This window comes from Dermacentor variabilis, chromosome 2, assembly GCF_050947875.1.
Source record: "Dermacentor variabilis isolate Ectoservices chromosome 2, ASM5094787v1, whole genome shotgun sequence".
In the NCBI taxonomy this organism is placed as follows: domain Eukaryota; kingdom Metazoa; phylum Arthropoda; class Arachnida; order Ixodida; family Ixodidae; genus Dermacentor; species Dermacentor variabilis.
In genome coordinates this window covers 21,545,654-21,568,338 of record NC_134569.1, presented here as the reverse complement: position 1 = coordinate 21,568,338, position 22,685 = coordinate 21,545,654, and the positions used below count along the sequence as shown (strand labels likewise).

At 39.5% G+C, this 22,685-nt stretch overlaps 1 protein-coding gene across 5 annotated transcripts in view; it reads left to right on the top strand.

Annotated features, from left to right (window-relative positions):
- Positions 1-22,685, top strand: part of unc-13 — a 415,821-nt gene that overhangs the window by 362,078 nt on the left and 31,058 nt on the right. For all 5 annotated transcript variants that reach the window (XM_075679885.1, XM_075679887.1, XM_075679886.1 and 2 more), the window contains exons 28-33: positions 190-316; positions 5,658-5,754; positions 13,440-13,583; positions 14,261-14,338; positions 15,973-16,050; positions 20,660-20,748. In XM_075679885.1, the coding sequence (XP_075536000.1) occupies positions 190-316; positions 5,658-5,754; positions 13,440-13,583; positions 14,261-14,338; positions 15,973-16,050; positions 20,660-20,748 (613 nt within the window). The remainder of the gene's footprint in view (positions 1-189; positions 317-5,657; positions 5,755-13,439; positions 13,584-14,260; positions 14,339-15,972; positions 16,051-20,659; positions 20,749-22,685) is intronic.

The following is a 22,685-nucleotide window of genomic DNA, read 5'->3' as shown; positions in this document are numbered from 1 at the left end:
TTTACCAATAATTACTCTTCTTCTCTGTTCTTGCATAACTGCAGGCAATGATCATAGGGTCAAAAATCTTAGACTGATCTATATCATGCTCACAGTTGCCTTTCCTAGCTGCACATGGTTATTAAGACCTCATACAGGGAAGAAAATTGAACCTTCGTATGCCTCTTTTCACTCTGTCTCGCCGCCCAGAGCATGAACAGCTGAGGCTGTGCAAGAGCTCAGCCTACATGAACCTTCACTTCAAGGTGAAGTGGTTCTACAACAACTACATCAAGGACATTCCTCCCTATAAAGACACGGTGCCTGAATATGCTTCGTAAGTGGCCGCATCATTTTGCTTCCCATATAAAAATTTCATTATGTAATAATTTTTCTTCCATGTTGCATGTATGCCTAACCTCATGCGTACAATACAGCTGTTCAGTTTAGCTTTCACTGTGATGACTCCGTGGCTGTGGTATTCTGCTGCGCAGTGGTAGGTTGCAAGTGCATTTTCCAACTGTGATGGCTATGAGGGAAGTACACAAGTGCCCTCATAGACCTCTGCGCATGTTAAAGAGCCCCAGGTTTTCATACTTAAATGTAAGAGAAGGAGGAACACTTCAGTCTCCAGAACGTCTATTCCAAGCCATCACTATTGCAGTCCCACTAGATCTCTTCTTGTGGTGCTGAGCCCAGCTGACTGGACTCCTCGACACTCTTTATGTAGGCCACCAGCAGAGGCTGTTGTGTCAGACGTAACTCAGGTAATCGAGTGATCCAGCTCTCTCAATTGTACAGGAAAAATGGCGGCATGTTGGAACGATTTAGAATGTGGCGAGGAGGGAGCAATCTGAAGTATTTCCAATAAGTATGTTGCACATTTAGGTACTTGAATAGGTGCGTTGAGTTGCTTGATGCATATGTGACACATCAGTTTGCCCAGCCTGTTTTCTATGTGGTGTTTGATAGCATCATTGTGTAGTCTAAACATCTATGCCTGGTGGATTGCAGTGGGCATTACATGCTGCCTTGTTGTGTAAGCTTTGTGCAGTTCCAAGGACTCTCATTAGAATATGGAGTAAAATGCCTAGATGCTGCACAGTACAATCGTTAGGCACCACCCTGCTGCATAATGATAGTTATATTTCATTCTTCAGTTTCCACAAACATTCTTCTTCAATTAGTTGCTTAAATGTTGAAGCGAAGGTTTTATTTCTTCATTTCTTACATAGTAAGCAGCTTCTTTAATGTTGAATGCTTGAATGTTGAAGCATATTCTGAAAGACTAGGTATACCCCAACCAGCACACAATTTGAACGGGTTCACAGAATTGGCAAATTTGCTGCAGGTAAGCAAAGGCCCATCATTGCAAAATTAATTGTTTTTTAAAATAAACAGGCGATTATAAAGTCTGTGCACAAAATTAAAGGATCGGAAGTCTCAGTTCGCAAAGATCTTTTGCAATCGACACGTAATGCAAGGAAAAAGTTTATGATAGTGTTTGCGAAGGCGCAGAACAAACCCTTTAAGTTATCCATTGATAAGCTACGTATGGACGATGTAACATATATGCACTGGAAAGCATCTGACATTGTCATGTCATGCACCAGATAGCTACAAAAAAGAAAATGCCTGAATGTGAACAACAAGCCTCATTCCTCAGTGTTATCATATCTGGTTTCTTTATCGTTTACTAATATATATAGACTTGTTCCTAAACGCGATCTACTGCACACTTTTCTAGAGAGTAGTTGTTCTTAAATTCTTGTACTTGCCGATACATGGCTATATCCTGAAATACTTAACAAAGAAGTTTCGAAGACAACAAACAGTATAATGTATACCAATATGATCTATCTGAAAGACGTGATGGCGGTGTCTCGATTGCAGTTGACAAGAGGATTGTCTCCTCAGTTGTCGAACTCAGCACTCAGAATTATTTCGGTTGTGTATTCATTGCCTTTCACCCAAATATTATTCAGGGCATGCTATCATCCACCAGATTCTGGTCCTCTGTTTGTGAAACAGCTCACAGAAAGTATCTCAGGCTGCTAAACACTGTCCTGCCAGTAATAGTTATCTTTCTAGTGATTTTAACTTTTCGCATGTTGACTGGAACCTCTTGTATGCTGTCTCTTGGCAAGCTGTGAAAGATTTTGTCTACCTAACTTTGGATTACAATTTGTTTCTAGTCGTTCACCAACCTACTCGTGGTTCCTCGTCCTCGATCTCCTACGAACTAATTATCCTGATACCATAGGGTCAATTTCACATATTGATGGCTTTTGTGACCATAATATGCTGCAACTGCAACTTAACATGCCGCTTACTTTTAAATGAGCTAAAACTAAAAAAATTCAGGAATATAACAAGGCCAACTTTAACAACATAAATGCTGAGTTAGAGGTGCTTTTTAATCGGAAGTTTCTGCCCTCATTTTCATCTCGCTCTGTAAATGACAACTCCATTCTTTTTAAAGACAAAATCTAGGTTCTCATGGACAAATGCATTTTCTTAATTAATAACTAATGATAAAGGTAACCCATGTTTTAATAAAAAAAAAAACTCTGACAATTAAGAAACAAAAAGAAACGTCTTTATGAGTGTGCAAAACGACTCCAGACTGTGGCCTCTTGGGCAAAATACGAAGAATATTTAAAAACATATTGTAAGGCTATAAAGACAGCTAAAAATAAATGTTGCTTGCATGACCTGCCTTGTCTCTTAATGTCTACCCCTAAGATGTCCTGGAGAACAATTGCTCCCAATGGCATTGGCAACAATATTTCCTTACACTGCGATGACCTAACACAACTTTCTGATCAAGAGTGCCCATCAGAACTCAGTGGTTTCCTTCATCTGCTTTAACTCGAGAAGATCGTTCCAGTGTGCCATCTGTTTTCAAAACGAGCTTTCGTTTTATGAAGCCAGTTGAAATCTCATCGGAAGGCATAATGTGTCTGATTTCTAACCATAAACTATCTACATCTAGTGACATTGATAACATCAATTCTAAGGTATTGAAAAATACATCTTTCATTTCAAGTCAGATATTATTCCACCTATTTAACAGTCATTAACATCTGGACAGTTACTGGCCGACTGGAAAATTTCTATGATTACTCCCATATTTAAATAATATAAGTTGACAGGCAGCCAAAAACTGCTGTCCCATTTTGTTGACGTGCATCCGCTGTAAACTTCTCAAACACATTATCTCATCACATCTTTACAACCACCATGAGTCCAATAATTTCTTTTTCAGTAACCAGCCTGGATTTTGGAAAACTTTATCATGCGAAACACAACTTGAATGAACCAGGAATCTACATTTTAATGTGGATGATAACCTTCAGACTAGCTGCATCTTTCTAGACTACTCTAAAGCGTTTGACCGTGTAGCACATTGGCGTCTTATTGCAAATCTATCAGCTCTTGGAATTGACAGTTTAACTTTGTCGTGGATGAAAAACTTTTTATCACGTTGCCTTCAATTCACAGTGGTAAATAACATTTCTTCTTCTCTCGCTTACATAGTACCTCGTGCGCCGCAGGGTAACATCATGGGCCCCTTGCTATTTTAATTTACATTAATGACATAACATTAACATAACATCTGGTATAAAACCCTTTGCCGATGACTGCAATATCTACCACATTATCAAAAGTGCTAATGACCATCTTATCCTTTAAAATGATCTTAACGATATTAACTCCTGGTGCGATAAATGGCTAATGACTTAACACATAAAAATAGGTATGCTAGGCAGTTCCATTCAGCTGTAAGCACCCTACATCTAACTTCCCTTATTCTGTAGATAATGCAGTATTACCTCATGCTTCTTCATACACCTACTTAGGAATCAGTCTCCTACCCTACCTGGAACTCCTACCTTCTCCTAGAAGAAGCACGTAACTACCATTTGTGCTAAGGCATCTGAAGCACTTGGCTGTTTAAGTCATAACTTGTGTCATTGTAACTCTAACATATGTAAATTAACCTATATAACTTTCGTTTGCCCACAGCTTGAATTTGTCTCAGCAATCTGGTCTCCTCATCAGAAGTCCCCTTGCTAACAAGATAAAGTCGATCCAGAATAGGGCTGCTCAATTTATGTAATCTAACTATGACCACCATTTCAGTGTTACTAACCTTAAACAAGAATGTCACCTCCAGCTGTTGGATACCCATCACTCCATTTCACTGTTATGTCCACTGCATAAATACGGTATGTTCATATCCTACCGTATCATCACTTAGTTATTCATGCTCCCACACACACATCACGACATCTACATAATAAACTGAGTGTCAAATGCATCTGTGGAAGGACTCAAGCTTTTAATTCATCTGCACTACCACACACTAATCCACTTTGGAATGATCTTCCCAAAGCCATTGTCACAATCACTGACCATAGCCATTTTCGCGAACAACTGGACAGACGTTTTAATATTGTGTAATGATTTCACTTCTCTTGTATTGCATACTGAATTAGGTTCGTATAGTACAGGCAGGACATTCCAATGCCTTGTTTCAGTTTTAGTTGTTGTCTGCTGATATAACGCTCAATTTATTGCTCTGTGCCCCCCTCACTCAATGCTTCTTTGGAAGCCCTGTGATGTACTGCAAATAAATAAATAAAAAATTCAAGGACATTTAAGCACTTTATTGTAAGTGCAAAAGCATTAATGTCCACTTGAATGCCATTGAGCGGTCCTTCGAGTTATGAACTCCTCGCGGACAAGCAAGCGCATTGAGACGCTTGGTGCATTTGGATTTGGCCTTGCTGAGGTGCAGTTAGATTGCAGGCGAGAGCTTGCACGGACAAGGAATGCGTGGATAACACAGGCTTCTGAGAGCGAGAGCGAGGGTGACGTAGCATCGTGGCAATGCCTTCTCCCCTCACGCGATACCTGGCATGCTACAGCGGCAGCAGGCTTACCCTTTCGCCCGCTGCTCCGTCGGGGTACGCTCGTGACGTGGCATCGCAGCTAATAGGAAATTAGGTGGCATTTTGTTCTCACAGATAACAGGCGCCGTCTTTTTTACTCAATGGGCCATTTGATGCTTTCGCATCAGAAATAGACCTCAGCAGTTTTGAAAGCTGCACCTTGTAGGTGTGATGCCTTTTTTAAAAGCTGCACCTTTTGAAGCTGCCTTTGTATAAGTGTACAGGTATTCCAGGAACACAGTATCAAGATTGATTAAGATATAACAATAATCACTTAAAATTATTAGGTTTTTATGTTTCATGAATGTAAATATATGTGGACCTGCACTGTATACAATAATTACAATTATGCTCCTTTAATTTAGGTAACTAATACTATCGTTAGTGAAAGAAATGAAACTATCATTATAACTTTGTGTGTGCACAAGAAATCTAATGCCCTTTGATAATAGTGGGAATATTCTTTCAATTTTATGCTTTCTTCTAGTTTCAGAATAATGCACAGCTCCTAATTTTTAGGTGATATATATAAAACTCATGTTTTTCACTGAAATGTAACAAATTCGCCTGAAACCATGATGATTTCTTTCAATAAACTAAATGCACTGTATATGTAGCCATTTGATTATCTAGACATTGATTGTTGTTGTATTGATTCATGTTATTGCTGCACATTTCATCCTAGAATTATGTTTACACCTGACTTCCTTGCCTTTTCAGGTTGTTTGAACCTTTTGTGATGCAATGGCTCAATGAGAATGATGATGTTTCTCTAGAATACCTCCACAGTGCCTTCCTACGTGACAAAAAAGATGGCGTAAGTAAACACTGTGTTACCCACTCCTTCTACATCTTCTTAATATGCATTAAAACTTATTGTAACGAACTTCAATATAATGATATTCCTGATATAATGAGGTATTTAACTTTTCATAACCTCTTGTGCATAGAACACCATGTATTTAGAACCTCAGTAAAAAGAAGTGTGTTTGTTTTCAATTTCAGTATAACGAAATTTCACTGCCACTGCAAAGGAATGTCGAGACAATAAATGGAAACTTCCACAGACAGATGGTTAAATGATAGAATTACAAGCGGCTTCTTGCAGATGCACCTCTCAAGAGTGATCGCTGAAGTGGAGGCGCATCATGTTCCGTATAAAGTCCAAGTGCAATAAGATCCTATCGCGCCCCGCTCACTATGTGCGTTAGGTGCAATTGAAAGTGTGCGAGGGTGAGACAACAAAGATGGTGGCTTCATGAGTGATGCCTTCCCACGCGGGCATAGGAAAAGACAGGGAGGGGAGCGAGCTCGCAGTAACGCGATAAAGCGTGCACGAGGTTGCAGGGCGGGGGATAAGTCGGCGGGCGTAGGCTGTGGCTGCGCGTGGCTGAGTTTTGGTGACCCATCGGAGCAAGAGGCAGACGAAGCATTCGCTCCCCACTGCCGGCACTTTTCCTGATGGCGTCGTCCCCGTGCGAGTGACACTATCAGCCGCAGGGGGCGCAGTGCACATGAAAGCGTGGCTGGCTTTGCTTAATTCATACCTCCGATGTCAAGATATCACCGACATATGTGGTATATGAAACCGTATCATTTCTCGCCGACTCACAAATTTATGAAAACAAATTTTTTCTCTCTTTCAAATTTGCTTTTTCTAATTGTCCAATAATTCGAAAAATTCTGCAGCCCCTTTTCGTGTAAGTAAAATAGATCGGCTACTGTACTTATTTGCATAAAAGGTTGAATTTCAATGCAACGAAATTTCGACATAATGATGCAAATTACTGATTTTACCAACTTCATTATATAGAGGTTTAACTGCATCTCTGAAACTAGAAACTGTAGTTCATAATTATGATGTATTTATTATTAGATTTAGAAGCTGTTATAGGTTGTATTGCGAGAAGAAGTTCGCAAGTTTTACTAGGGTGCACCAAATAACTAGTGTGCATGTACAAGGTTTGCCCGTAAAGTAATGAGACTGCCTGCCACAATATGCTGCAGTTGCCAGTAGCATGCTCCCCAGAGGCGGGATTTGTGGTGGGGGTTCTAAGCTAAGTAACATACTGGCCAAAAGTTGTGTCCAATCTCTGACACAGTGAAGATCTGAAGTGGTGCAAAAGCTGTTTTCGAGTTTTTGTCACAGCAGAGAACATAAAAAATGGAGCGTTCGCTGGAGAAGCGGTACATGATTAAATATTGCTTTCACCTGGGCGAAACCACTTCTGAGATGCTTACTTTGGTCAAGATGGCTTACAAACACAACGCTCTATCAAAGGCCCAGGTTTTCCGGTGTTCAGTGATTTCAAGAACAGATGGGAGACCGTTGAAGGCATGGAGCGATGTGGGTGTCCTTCAACGAGTGATTTGAACAAAAATGTGGCCAAAGTAAGAAATCTCCTAAACTCTGATTGTCGTTTGAGTATAAGATTAATCGCTGAAGACCTTAACATGTGCAAAAGATGGCTCACAAAATTATTTCTGAAAATTTGAACATGCGGAAGGTTTGATTGAAATTGGTGCCCAAAGTGTTGAGTGATGAACAAAAGCAACGAAGTGTTGACGTTTCCCTTAAGATGTTGCGGCCGTTATAAAGTGAACGGGACTTTTTAGACGGTGTAATTACTGGCGATGAATCATGGGTCTTCCAGTAAAACCCCAAAAGCAAGTCACAAAGTTCGGAGTGGCACACGGCGAACTTCCCGCACTTCGAGAAAGTGAGAATGTCGAAGTCCAAGGTAAAGACAATATTCATAGTCTTTTTTTCACAAGCGTGGGGTGACCCACAAAGAATTTGTACCTCTGGGATGAACCGTCAACACTGTGTTCTACAAAGAAGCCCTTGAGCGCCTTCACAAGGGCGTCAAATGGAAACGAGCGGAGATTGCCAATTTCTGGAAGCTTCACCATGCCAACGCACCAGCCCACACGGCTTTTGTTGTGGCCACCTACCTGACCCGGATAGCGGTTCCAACCTTGCTGCAGCCACTGTACAGCCCCGATGTGAGCGTGGCAGACTTTTTCCGGCTCCCAAAGCTCAAGAGAAGTCTGATATATCACCCTTTTGACGATGTTCCCACCATCCAACGGGCTGTCACAGATTCTCTGAAAGAGGTTACGGCAGCTGAATTCCAGGGAGCCTTTGCAGCATGGGAATCACATTGACAGCAGTGTATCGATACCCAAGGGGACTATATTGAATAAGTCTAATAATATGTACCGATCGGATCAATAAATTCTTTTTACCAGACCCAGTTTCATTACTTTACGGTCAAACCCAGTAGTTCTCACATAAATTATGTTGCAATATCATGGTAGTTGTGTGACGTCTACCTCCAAAAAGGTTGTTTTATACCGGGAATAAAACATTGCACATTGGTTTATATTAGTCTTTTAAGGAACAAAGTAGTATTGTCAAGAAGCTTGAACCTCATTAAGTGATTCTGACACGTAATCATTATTTCAAGAGACCACGAAACACTTTTTGAACATGGTAAGAAAATGTTCCTAATATGTCCTAGAGGCTGCTGTGAACATGCGAGCCAAATAGTACAGCACTGCATGCAACAGCGAATTCGCAATCCTGGCCAAAAACAGTGAAATATTGTTGCTCTCTCTTTTGCAATGTCATCATGCAGCATCATTGCAAGCAGCTCAACCCACCAGCACTGATTTTGGGATCATGAGAGCATTCTCAGTAATACATAATTGCCGTTCTTGAGTTAAATGAAAGATTTGTGATCTCAAGAAGACAGAAAAATAATTTCATGTTTGCACTGCCAGTCTACACGAAAATTTGCTGCGCGTGGCCTCCAAGATTGCAGTGGCATGCTGTGTAGCATAGTCTGCCACAGCCGCCACAGGTTGCTGCGATGAGCCCTTTCACCACCACTACAGTAAAATTTTCGGTGATACTTCCCTACTTCTCCGCTGTGTAGCTTTCAGTGTGCTAGCAGAGACGAAAAGAGAAAAAAAAGCCTGGTATTGGCACGATAACTCCATCTATAGTTGAAGGAAGAAGAACATTTTGTCAGCATGGAATTCCTGAGATGATGTCCTTTAATAGTGAAGCCATTCTATCATCAGTTATAGAAGTGTTTCAGGGCCCTTTTAATATGGCAAGTATTGTGTGTGTATGGAATAAAGCTATACCTACAGGCATCTAAACAAATGCTTCATGGTGTGATAGCAGTGCAAAGCCCCAAAGTGTGGAAAGACAAACACAAGGTTAGTGGGAAAAAACAAACAAACACACTCCACTAACCTCGCATTTGTCTCTCCTAACTTTAGTATCTTGTACTGCAAATCGCACCATGAACTTGGACTAACTTGCCCAAATCGTCATTCTAATATAAGGAGATCCTTAACACCATCACATTCCCTAAATATTTTATGAGCATTCTGTGTCCTAGCATGGTGAACCTATTAAAATGGTCTGACGACTTTATTTGCCATGAATTTGATTAACAGATAATGCTTGCTACTTGAATGCTTTAGTTTCTTTACTCAGATGAAAGAAAGTTATGTCATTGTTTGCTAGCTGCTTTGTATAACAGTGACCTATGCTTTGAAAAGGTATTCAGCAAATACCATCGTGATAACATTCTGAGCCAAGTGTTAGCATCTGCTGTAGCATTCTTATTCCTGCACGTAGCACTACGGCAGTATTTCTTCTGATAGGAAACAAATTTTTTGCATAGCCACAAATTTGGCTATGATGGCATTGCAATGTAAGATTGTCTTGGAAACACTTGAAACATTTTTCTTTTTTACCATGCAGCAGTTTCATTACCACGGGCGTAAAAGTATAGAATTGCATGAAGACATGCTGCTTAAACGGCGATGTCATCTAATTTTCATGGCCATTTACTGGCTATGTTCTGTATATATAGCTTGTGTAGTTATACAGTAAACAGATCATAGCACCTAAGACATTGTACCGAGTTAAACCCATGTTTATGTGTGTTTTATATCGGTAATGCTAAAGCTGCTGCCCTCTTTGCCATTGTTGTCTGCGCCAGTTATTGCTTCGTTAGTTAAAGCTTGCAACAGTAGCAGCACCCATTGTGGTTTAGTTATAACACAGCACAAATTTATTTCCGTTATCGCTGTTCACAGAAAAAAGTACAGTGATGGCAATTATACTGTTTGGTGCTTACCTACATTGTGCTGTTTGGTTCATGAAAGATGAACACTGGCTGTCATTACTTTGTTCCCTAGCACCTGACGCTTGTGTCCAACAAGTATGTCCTTGTTTTGCCCATGTGTGTATCTGTGGGTCCAAGCAGTTTCTTATGGTAATTTAACTTAAGAACAAATCATTGTGAAATGATTTCTTCTGCTCTATACAAAAATGGTAGTGGGCTCACAAATGTTTGCACTTCTGTACGAACTGAAATCTTCTATTACTTTCTGGCTTCTTATATTCATACACCTATGATCAATGTGAGAGGCAACACAAATTTATTTTCAAGGAACAGTTACTACTCATGAAATGTGGATTTGAGTCTTCCATGTGAACATGTATCTAGTAGCTTCCCAGTTGTAAGACACTTTTGTTAAGCATAGATACCGAGCCGATATGACCGCTTGAATGGGAATTTGGCTGCTACCTATCATGTTTCTCACAGGGGTACATTATTTCTTACTATGTTGTTTTACTTGGCTAATTATGAAGAGCAGTGCTTGGAGTCAAAATGTAAGTCACATAGTAACATAATAAACAATGTGTAATAAGTGCAATATGGCCTAGCAGAACTTGTTCTTGGACGAGCCAGTCCTTACAGTGTTAACACACGAAAAACAAGAAGAGTGGCAGAATTGACACTTTTTTGTCAGCTCTATTAATGTTATGATTGTTCCTTCAAAAAATTGTGAATATGCTATTAGTATTTCTTTGCCTGCTACATTAATAACCACATTTTCTATGACACCGGGTGCACATGCAATATTATGTCAGGCCAACCATATACATGTAGACACCTCTTGACTGATTTATGTGTAAGGCTAGGCTATACACTGTCAGCATGTGCACTGTGGCAGCAGATTCGGCAAATGGTCTTTAGAGATGCTTAGAAGTTTGTTGCTGCACAACTAAAAAAGAAAACATGTTTGCATTGCCTCATTAGCACAACTGCAGCATGTGCTGATTGGTTAGAAATTAATGTCTTGAAACAGTGCCACTGGTGGTGCTTAACTATCGTCCTATTTCTATTGTTTCGTTGATTTGTAAAGTTGTTGAGAAGTTATTTTGTAAGCGTCTAAATATTTACTTAAAAAATTAAATTTGTTGCAATCTTCTCAATTTAATTTTCGTGCTGGCAGTTTGACTAACTTAGCTTTAATATCCCTAATCAACTACATTCGTCACTCGATTTATACGGGTGACATCGTTGGTTTGGTATTTTTGGACTTCACTAAACGATTAATCGTAACATATTTTTTACTAAACTAGAAGCCCTGGGAATTACCGGTCCAGTACTAAAACTCCTAAAAAGTTACCTGCATGATAGAGAACAAACAGTTTTCTTTTTTTGGAGGTGCTTATTCCGATACTAAAGTTATTACCCAGGTGTACCGCAAGGCTCCATACTAGGTCCCCTACTATTCTCCATTTATAATAATGATTTACCCACGTGTCTTAAATCGGCACCTTGTGTGCCATACGCAGACGATATTACTACTTCATTGCGTGACAATTTTTTAACAACTTTAATCCCTAAACTAAACAATGAGCTTGACCATATTGTTGCATGGTGTTCTTCCAATCATTTAGTTATCAATCCTTCCAAAACTCAATTCATAATTTTCTGATCTAGCCAAAGAATACTACCTGGCTTGCCTAAGATAGCTCTAAATGGTCATCACGTTCATGTCTCCGACTGTGTATCATTTTTGGGCATCAAATTAGATTCTAACCTAAAGTTTTCTCAACACATTGCCTTCATTAAGCAAAATTGTACCTTCGGTATTAGAGTATTAATCAAATCAAGAGCATATTTCTCAAAAGACGCATTATTAGTATTATACTTTGCTTTCATTCACAGTCACATTCATTACGGCATTGTTTCTTGGGGAAACACATAGAACTGTCATATCTCATCTATTCAGCCCTTACAAAACCAAGCAATACGCATTATCACTAACAGCGGGTTTTTCACAAGTGCTTCTCTATTACTTCGTGAAAATAACATCCTTGTTGTAACCAACTTGTTCAACTATCATCTAATAAATGTATTATAAATTACTTACCAAACAGCTTCCATACCGATTCATTGATTTGAGGTACCTCATCAATACTAATAATACCAGGTTTGCACGTAACTCCAATTTTCTACAGCCTATGGTTCGTTTTATCTATGGAAAAATGACATCATCATTCACTGCTATAAAACTGTGGAATGGTTTAGCCAACACTATCAAATCTTCTTTCACTATCAAATTTTGTGGCTGTTACATGCAAACTAGAATCTAGTTGACTAAAATAGGCTTTAATTGGCACCTGGAGGCACATTACTCAGACCTTTAATTGCCATCATTGTTGTTGTGCTAATGTTGAGCAAAGTAATTGCATTGACTTAGCAGAATAAGTATAACTAGTAGTTTGCATCATTCATTACACTACATTTGCCATTTGTATGTAATGGCAGTTTTTTTTTTATGCACTATAGGCTTGTATACAGACAACTTGTTTTCATTTATTTAATTTTTCTATGTTGTATTTTTCGCAATTGTGTTTATTTCTATTACTTAGCTTGCTCATCTTTAATACATCTCTCCATTGTTAATATTAACCGAGAGTTCCATTGCAGTCTGTGACTTTGGGACCCTCGTCTGTATATTGTCTCTTAGCCATTCATTGGTAAAACGTAATAAACTGAAACTAATCTGAAACTGATGACAAAGGGAAGAAATGTAATTATGTGGGCACTGATAAGCAAGTGGTGACGTATTCACCGTGCATTCATGGCACTGCAGATAAACTATAGCATATATGCTGCCTTACTCCTCTCTTTCATACTTTCATATGCACAACCTTTATAAGCAGTTAGGTTTTTAGACTCACTGTCCAGTTAATTAGAGAATTTGCTTATCAAAGAGTGATAGGTACATATTTTTATTGTCGTCATGCTCTTCCACACAGAAATAAACACATAACAGTATTAATTGTGAATTGACATATTAAAACAAAGCAGATGGTTCTCAATCAATCGAGTTCTGCTGGTACTCTTAACCAGGAATAGCAAATACAGATACTATTTCTAATACATGTGCAGTTATTGCAGTTTTCTATTCAACTTCTTCATTGACTTGTCGCCTTGAAGAAGACAAGTCCACTTGTTGAAACATTGGCTCCTGCTTTCACCCTGTTCTCGTTTTGCTCATCGTCTTGAATTTCCATCTCCCGACTTCCCCTTGTTTTCCCTGGAGTCTTATCAATTGGCTCACAATGTGCAAAACTATATGCTAACAAACATTTCAACCTTTCGTCTTTTGCAGTTCCTGCAGAGTTCGGAGCATGCCCTTTTTTCCAATTCCGTGGTGGACGTTTTTACACAACTCACGCAGTGCTTTGACGTCATTAGCAAGCTAGAATGCCCAGACCCTGAGCTTGTGAAGCGCTACATGAAGCGTTTTGCCAAGGTAGGCTGAAAAGAACAATTAGTACTGCAGTGTACTGTTTGGTTGGTTGTGTCATCGATGTCTTGCTTTTTTTACAGCGAAGCTGTTAACCTCTAGTTGGTCTGCATTTTTTGTGTCCGCATCCGTTCGCAAAAATATGGGTCGATCCCGGCGACAGGGCCAGGAACAGTGGCTCATACCCCTGTAATGCACAGTCTTCAAACAGTCAGCAAAGTGAAGCGACAGTGCATGCATCTTTTGGAATCATGCATACAGAATAACTTACGTTTCAATAAAGAACAAGCACAAGACAATCATTCGAACCACATAATTGATGATATGGCACTCCTGATAATAATGCAAAGCACATAGTGCTCCCCGCATACGTTTCGCAGTAAAGGTTCCTGTTGCACAAGCTGCCGCACTGATGGCAGTTTGCAGCATGGGGAGTGACGTCCCTAGCCTTTTGTGTATAAAAGAACCAGCCTAGCAACTGATTTCAACATTGTTGTGGCACCACTGTGGCCGGTGGCATGCTGTCAAAATTACCATTACTACCATTACTCTAATGCTATTAAGCATTGCATACCCACCTCAGCAGTTGTAGGGGTGGTTTTCAACAGTTTCGCTGGACATCCACTTTCGCAGGGCAGCACTGGTGAGTCACTTTTTTTCTTGTGTTGTTTTTCTCTGCACAGACAATTGTGAAAGTCCTGACAGCGTATGCAGACATCGTGAAGAAGGAATTTCCAAACTATGTCCTGCAAGAGAAAACTGTAAGTTTCTTTGCTTCACCGTGCATCCTGTTAAAAGCACTCCGGTGATCCTCTTCCTATTTTTCTTTCTTTTTTTTTCAAGTATATAATTCTTGTATTGAAGCACAAAAAAAGAAAGAGCAACATTTTGAATTTCTTCACATCTGAATGTTGAACAAAGTCTTAGAGACTTATTGTTTGGTGCCATGATGGACGATAGCATATACCCATGTTATGTGCAATAAGTATAACTACAATTTTTTTAAGCTTCGTCTCATGTAGCATGAGTAAACTACACAAGTTCGCTAAGAAGGGTTATCTTGCACATTTTCCATATTTTTATTCGCGTCATGCTCTTCCTCACAGAAATAAACACATAACAAACAGTATTAATTGTGACTTGACATATTAAAACAAAGTATATGGTTCTGAATCAATCGAGTTCTGCTGGTACTCTTAACCAGGAATAGCAAATACAGATACTATTTCTAATACATGTGCATTTATTACAGTTTTCTATTCAACAAATATCTCATACCATTTATATATATTTTTTTACACTGCATGAAATTTTCAAAATGTTTGTGAGCAAGCAGTGTGCAGTGCAGTTTAAGGCATTGTTCTACAGCTCCCTGTGACTGTTACATGCAAACTAGAATCTAGTTGTCTAAAATAGGCTTTAATTGGGCCCTGGAGGCACATTACTCAGACCTTTAATTGCCATCATTGTTGTTGTGCTAATGTTGAGCAAAGTAATTGCATTGACTTAGCAGAATGCAATCAAAGCACTCTAAATGTCTGAGTGTTCTTATGGCCTTAGGTGTCTTAATTTGTGCTATATTAAGCCTTATCAGTCACCATCAAATGTAGTTACATCTTACTGTGAAGTGTGTAGGCTCTCCGTTTGCTTTCTTTCCTTTTTGGTAGTTTTTGTTGGTTTTCATCTTTGCTGGGCTGTGTGTCCACTCTCATTAACATGTGTTGTATTCTAGGCTTAGTTCAACCTTTCTTCATGGTATCTTTCTTTTTCTCCTGCTATGTGGTCTGCTTTCTTTTTCTAGTCATTATCATAATAATGATTTAGTGTGAAGCTTTAACCTTAAGCGTAAATTTGTACATCTAGTGCACAATGCAGCCCCACTACCCACTCCATTAGAATACATAAAGGGACATAAAAGCAAAAGCAAATAATAAGTCAAGCTAAAGGGGTACGCTAATGTCTCAGAATGCGCGAAGACTCACTTTCGCCGAGAACATAGCTTGTGCAAGTGAGAAGATTACAAACATATGACAGAATTGGTGCCAGCACTGTAAATATAACTACCTTTTGCTGACGCTTTGTGTCTTGATTGTAATTGGTAAATAGTAGTCAGGCACTAAAAGTCAAATAAATTGCATTGTAACATGAAAGAAAATCCGGTTCAGCCAATTTGATTGTATTTTCTTGCCAAAGGACTCACTAGTGCTACCTTTTCAAACTGCTATGCCAGTATCGTTTGCAGCAGTGTGACACTTCCTCTCTTATTTGTAATTGCCTTGCATTTAAAAATCTGACACCATACATGTTTGTTCAATTCGGGAGTAACCATGCAACATATAGAAAACCTGATTTATTTTGTACCCATACTTACATATGCTCTGTCATTGAATTTCAGGCTTGCATTTTGATGAACAATATTCAGCAGCTGAGGGTACAACTTGAAAAGCTTTTCGAATCCATGGGAGGAGAAAAAGTAAGTGCTGCCATTATACCTTTCTGTGATTATTGTTCTTCATTTAATGAGCAGTCACTGACCAAAGAAGATAGATAAAAGATAGATAACCACAAAAATGCTTTCTGGCATTTTTGGGGTTATATCGTCTATTCCAGGAATAAAAAACTGCCGGTTGTATAGACCATGGTGCATACTACCACATTTGAGTGTTAAAGCAACACCCTTCTTTTTTTTTTTTTTTTCTGGGACTGTTTACTATTTGACATAAGCCAGTTTAGACTGTGTCTTATGACACTTATAAAGCTTTTTTATTTCATCCCTGGGAAGTGTGTTCTGCTCTCTGATCTTTTGTTTTATTGAAAGCACCAAGACAGGTTTCATTACATTGAGTTGAACAAGTGCAGTGTGAATAGCACACATTAATAATGATGCATATTGTGATGCTATGCATTGCGGGTTACCCACAAAGAATGAGAGTCTGCTCTTTCTCTGCAATCAGGAACATTCCACTTCACCACTTGAGACTCCTTGCACAGAATATTCAACCACTGCATCACAGGGACTGAATAAATCTAAGTGTGAAGTCCTAACTTCTATAGTGGTTTGCTTCTTGTATGAAACAATAAATAAATAAACATGACAAATAAACAGTTGTAAAGTTCTGCAGGGCTGGTGCAAGTTCTGCTGTCTGTAACTTGCAGACGCTAATGCAATCTGCTTTCTTTGTGAAGGAAGCAGTCCAACTAGCTGACATTTAGTGTGGCTACTTTCACCTTTGATCAGAAAGTTATGTCTTTGTAATTAGCTTATGTTTTTAGATTCCTTTAAGGCAGCATGCATCTAGCTTGAGAAGTGTTTGTGGGAAGCAAGGACATACGAGATCGATTGGGGAAACTTGACACAGTTGGAAGCAGAGAGAGCTGTGGCATGTGATAAAAAAAGGACATCATGTGCTGGCAGACGTGTTCATATATGCTTACATCTATCATATTGCCTTTATTGGCAACTGCATTGGACAAGGGAATGCTGCAGAGAGAATACAACAACAAACTTTAATGGTGGAACAGCGGCGCCAATACTACCAAATGGCTCCAAGAGTGCATCTTAGAACCATCCAGCTCCATAACGGCATTTTAACAGAAAATTGCACTGAGCCTGTGCCAAATGAAGCATAAGAATGAACGCCTCCTTCCATTAGTGCTGCCTTGGTACTAAAAACAAAACATAAAGCACACCACCACCACCACCACCACCACCACCATCATTCCAGAAGACAATAGAGCAGCCATATCCACGGATATAGACCGTTTTTTTCATGGGCACCACCATATTGCGCACACAGTGGAGCCATCTATAGGCAGTCCGCATGCTGGCTTGAGTGAGTGCTCCATGTTGTATGCCATGTAAATGCTTGGCGGCAGTTTCTGGGGGTTGTTCTCACCTCACGCTGTCTATTTAGTATGACATGGTGTCGTCTATGTGGAAAACAGTTCTGTGAGACGTACTGAAGCGATCTAATTGAGCATGGCCAGAGTTTTTGCGGTGTTGAGGTGGACGGAGCACCCAGCGCGATGTGTGTGCATATGTTTGAGCCTACAATCAGCCTCTGAGATTAGTTTTGTATTCCTGAAAATTCATTTTAAATAATGTGACCTTACTACAGCATTCTCATTGTATTTCTAAGCTGTGGTTTAACAGCAATGAGTAGTTTCAAAACATATGACAATCCCAACAGCACGGCTACTGTTCTGCTATGAAATAAGTTGTGCTGTTTAATTTGGCAGCCATTCAAATTGTTAACTGTAGATACATTGCGTGACTACGTTATTTGTTGGAGAAAGTTTCCACCTACGAATAAAATAGTTTTGGTTTGTAATAACAGCAAACTTTACAGTGTGAATGACATTGTTAAGTGGTCGAGTGAACTTCGAACTGCACGAATGTCCAAAGCAGTGTTAGATGCTGGCTTATAGGTCTGTTTGTTCTATATGGTGCATAGTCCAAGCATGCAACATGACCATGCCAAGTCTTATAACAGCTGAGCACTTTTTTTTTTTTGCGAGAGAAAAGGATGAGGACCATTGTGGGTTTTTTTTTTTTTTTTTTTCGGTCTTGTTCGTTCCATCCTCTACAACACATTCACTCGTCTTACGGAGATTTACTGTTACTATTTATTACTACTACTATTATTTATTACTATTACTATTACTACTTACTATTTGTGTCCTCACGAACAGCCACCGGATTCTTTTTATGTGATCCCCTTGGAATAATATGACTGTTTTACAGGGCAAAAAGGCAATGCTGAAGCACGAAGCTTATATGTACCATGCTGGTTTACCAACCACAGTGATCACTGTGTTGAGTAATGCCATTGGTCTCATACAGGAAGGAGGCTAGTCATTCCAACTCTGCTAAACTTGAAATGCTTGAGAATAATGCGAGTGGCTGACACAAATATTTTATAACAATTGGTGCTGAGATGTTTCGGCATTGCAATAGGTTGACCATACACAAGCATGCACTTTTATGTTTTAGTTCTCACACCAAGTGATCAGATAGTGAGATGATTTTCCACTTCACGCTGGCAATGTGCAGATGCCAGTCTCTTTGTCAATTGAAAACCGATATGGCCAGAATAGTTCACAACATGTGTACACACTTCAGCTGATGATGTACATCACTTCTTTGCACACTCAACAGAAAATTTCCTCCTATTGTAGTTACTGCTACACTGAAAGGTGTTACACAGTGGTTCCCGGATGACCGTGTATGAATTGACATCACATAAATTTCACAGAGAACGAGTTGAAACATCTCCAAATCATTCTGTAGCCCCGAAAAGCAACAAATTCAAGCAGCGCTGCACTGGCTCACACAAGCCTGAAAGGAGGAAAGGCTTGCCATGTGCCCTTTCCTCCTCGCTAGACGAAAAGGTATATAGCCAATGCCATCGGTTTGCCGCACGTTCTTGCGCTGTTGTTGCATTTCTCTCCAGCAGATGTCCCAATGTACTGCCACTATGTAATCTATTTTTTGTACCATTGGTGCTGCTGTTCAGTATTCTTCAAACAAATGTGGCATAGAGCTTGCTCAAGAAAAATGTTGCATAAAAACAAGCTTACGATAATTTCTGGCCACACATTGTTTAGCATAGTTATTGGCAGTGCCACTTTAAAGATATCTTGACACCACTGGCATAATTTAATGACAAAAATAACACTGGCATATAGTTTGATTATTAGTAGGAACCTTCCGCGTGACCCTGCATGATCAGAAGAGCAGATTTTGTGGTTGCAATTTAATCAGCTTTCATAGGCTTCGTGGCACAGTTATGCAGCAGAGATATTGTGCACTAGAAGAAACCTGTGGATGTCTTCACTCAATTTGGTCTAGCAGCCCAAGTCCCAAGGCAGGGTCTTGTTTACATGCCCTAGTTCCTCAGCCTTTAAGGCAAAAGCCTTAAGTGGCTCATACCCTCCCAATTGTCTGGAAAATGCAGCGTGTGGTACAGAAAATCATGTGAGTTCGCCTAGTACAGGCATGCGCTCGTGCCACTGCTCACGTGTTTGCCGTCGTCTTCTTCCACAGCTGGCTCCGATGCTGCTCATCATGCCAAAAGAAAAAGTTAATTAAGGCACACTAAATAATGTAGAGTTAATTAGGGCACTCGAACCCACTATGTGTCGTGTTAATTAAGGCAAAGTTAATTATGGTAGCATCAATTAAGGCGCTCAAACCCATGACCTTTGATGAGAGAAAACAATAAGCAACAACGCATTCGAATAAGAATGTCAAGTAATTTAATGAATGTCTCTTGAGAGTGCAAGCTTTCGCTTTCACTGTCTTTGGCATATGTTAAAGTTATTAAATGTTTTTGGTTGTTTGCATGAAACGCACTGAACGTGCAGTGACAGTTGTAAGTCTAAACATTAGAAGCAACTTTATACCATGATTTATGCAGAGGGAAAGCCATTCTATAAAGATGATGAAACTAGTTTAGTAGTAACTTTTAGCCCGTATGCCTCATTGATGTGCATGAAGCCTGATCCACTATATTTATTGACTACTTCAGTTAAAATATAGACAGTATCAGGTATATAGATGTTGGGCACTACGCCGAAAGTGCTTGTCGCTGTGCCAAATCAGATTCTTGCTTGCACTTAGTCCTGCACCAAAAGATCAAATGGCCGTTTCACCATTACAAACGTGCTGCTGTACCCAGTCTCAAGATGCTGAGCTTGGCAGCAACATTGTTTGTTGCAAGAATTCTTGTGGCTTTCAAATGTGTGTGTGTTTACAAAAGTGTTCCCTGTAAATGACACTATAAAGTAGTTGGTAAGGGTCTATTAATGTAGAAGCATTTTATACCTCTGTCTCGCAACAACTTTCTGTCAAGATCTGTCATGGAACCAAATTCACCCCTGGCATACATTTGAATTTTCATATTCCTTTAGGTTAACATGATAGAACTATCACAAGGTATCCTGGAAATCTTCATTGTTTCTTCTGCACTCCATAAACGTTAGATCTGGAATTAAATGGTTGTATGCTTTAGTCTTGTTTTACTGTAAACTATAATATGTTTTCAGTTTTTACAAAAAATGCTTTCTTTATGTTTTTTCAGCTCGAAGCTGATGCTAGTAACATACTCAAGGAGCTTCAGCAGTCACTAAATGGCGTTTTGGATGACCTTAGCATAGTTTTTGCCAAAAGGTAAGCATGCATTGCATCATTGCAAGATTTCATTTTCAATTTTGCTTTTGTGTAACCCTCTATCACAGTGCTGCTACACTGTGATAGCACTTTGTATGTTGTACTTTGTAACATGCAAAAACTGTTTGTAGAGCTTACAACTGTAGGTTAAGAGGAAGCTTTAGCTTGGGCCCAGCTTCGACGTGGCCTATTCAAACATATGTAAAACACAAAAAATGCTTGTCTGACATAACCCCTGGACCGATTTTAATAAAATTTGCTGTATTTGAGAGAGAAAGTCAAATTCTAGTGACTGGTGGACGCGGAATTTCAGTTTGGGGCCTAAATATTATGAAAAAATTTTTTTTAAATTTGAATATTTGAAAAAAATAGATACACGAATTTATAAATTAATAACTCTGCATAAACAATCGATATTGCGGTTCTGTAAACGGCATAGATTAGATCATTCAAAGCGGACAAATTCGATGTGTCAATTTATATCACGTGAATTTCTTACGTTGTGTACAAGAGTTCTGCAAAAGCTGTATTTCCATATTATTCAATTTTTTTTAAATTCATGTGTAACATATCAATTTTGTCTGCTTTAGATGTACTATAAGATGCAATTCACAGAATTGGGATATCGTTTTTCATTGCTGAGTTATGGAGTTGTATGCAGGGTGTCTACCAACTGGGAAAACCGGGAATTCTCGGGGAATTTGAATAGTCTGGAAAAACTCAGGGAAAACTCAGGGAAAACTCAGGGAAAACTCAGGGAATTCGTGCTTTTATCAGGGAAAATTAGCTGTAACTTTATTGAAAGGGAACGAAAGTCGTTTTAATGATGGCTCCAGTAACAGAGGAATTGCAACATATGCCGTGTCATCGGCAGGAAGTATTGCCAGAGTAGTTAACGACTACAGCATTGTTACGCGGTGAAGGATAACAAGCGTGGGAAGGGACGATTGTGAAGGGACACAGTATGTATCCCTAATTATACACGCGTGCACCCTATCTCCTGTCACAGTACGAGCCCCGACATGCCTAATGTGTGTAGTGGCAGGGCTTAAGAGCTTTTTCGGACGTGCCTATGGCAATTTTAGCCCTTAAGGGCAGTTAAGGACATGCATTCATTTTTTTCGGACTGCCCGATTTTTCGGATGTTTTTGCGGCCCCTAGGGAGTCCAAAAAATCGGACGTTGACTGTACAACTGACCAAGATGATGCTTCAAATGATCCATGGGGTGAACGCGTGGCAGAAGGAGGATGAGAATAGAAGGGACCAACACACTGAGGAATTAACGGGAAAGGAAGCGTGCCACCGCCTCTTTGAAGGAGCTCGAGCTCGAAAAACAAAGTGTTGGCTGACATCGAGATGTAGGTGTCCCTCATTGAAACCAAAATAAACTCTTTAAAGCAGTGAAACCCAACACAGATGTTGTGTACGGGCTGAGAGTATGTCAGGACCGTTGAGGTTGAATTTCCAGCTGCAGAGAAAAAATATTAGTCGTGACAAAGTTCAGGCCTCATACCGATAAGCTTGCTATCAGTTGATAGAAATAGCTCATATTCAAAAATATTTACCTTTGTATGCATCTCCTTTTCATTCATATTTGATAATGTTCGACACAATTTGGAATGGGTTTTGCCGTTTTTTTCGCTATGCCCTTTGTTTTCTTTTTAAATAAAATAGATATTATTCCTTACCATTCAAACTGGATTTAGTCATTTTTTTTGTTTAAACATGCTTCTAGAGAGTGACAGCACTGCAACATGGTGTCAGCCTGCCTTGACATAAAATAAAGTTCTGGCTCATTCAGGGAATTTTTCAAAGGTGCTCAGAGAAAACCTGGAAAACTCGGGGAATTTGGAAATGTCAACTTGGTAGACACCCTGTGTATGTAACCTTGATAGTTTTGTTTTCTGAAAATTTGCGATTTTTGCATACTTTTAGT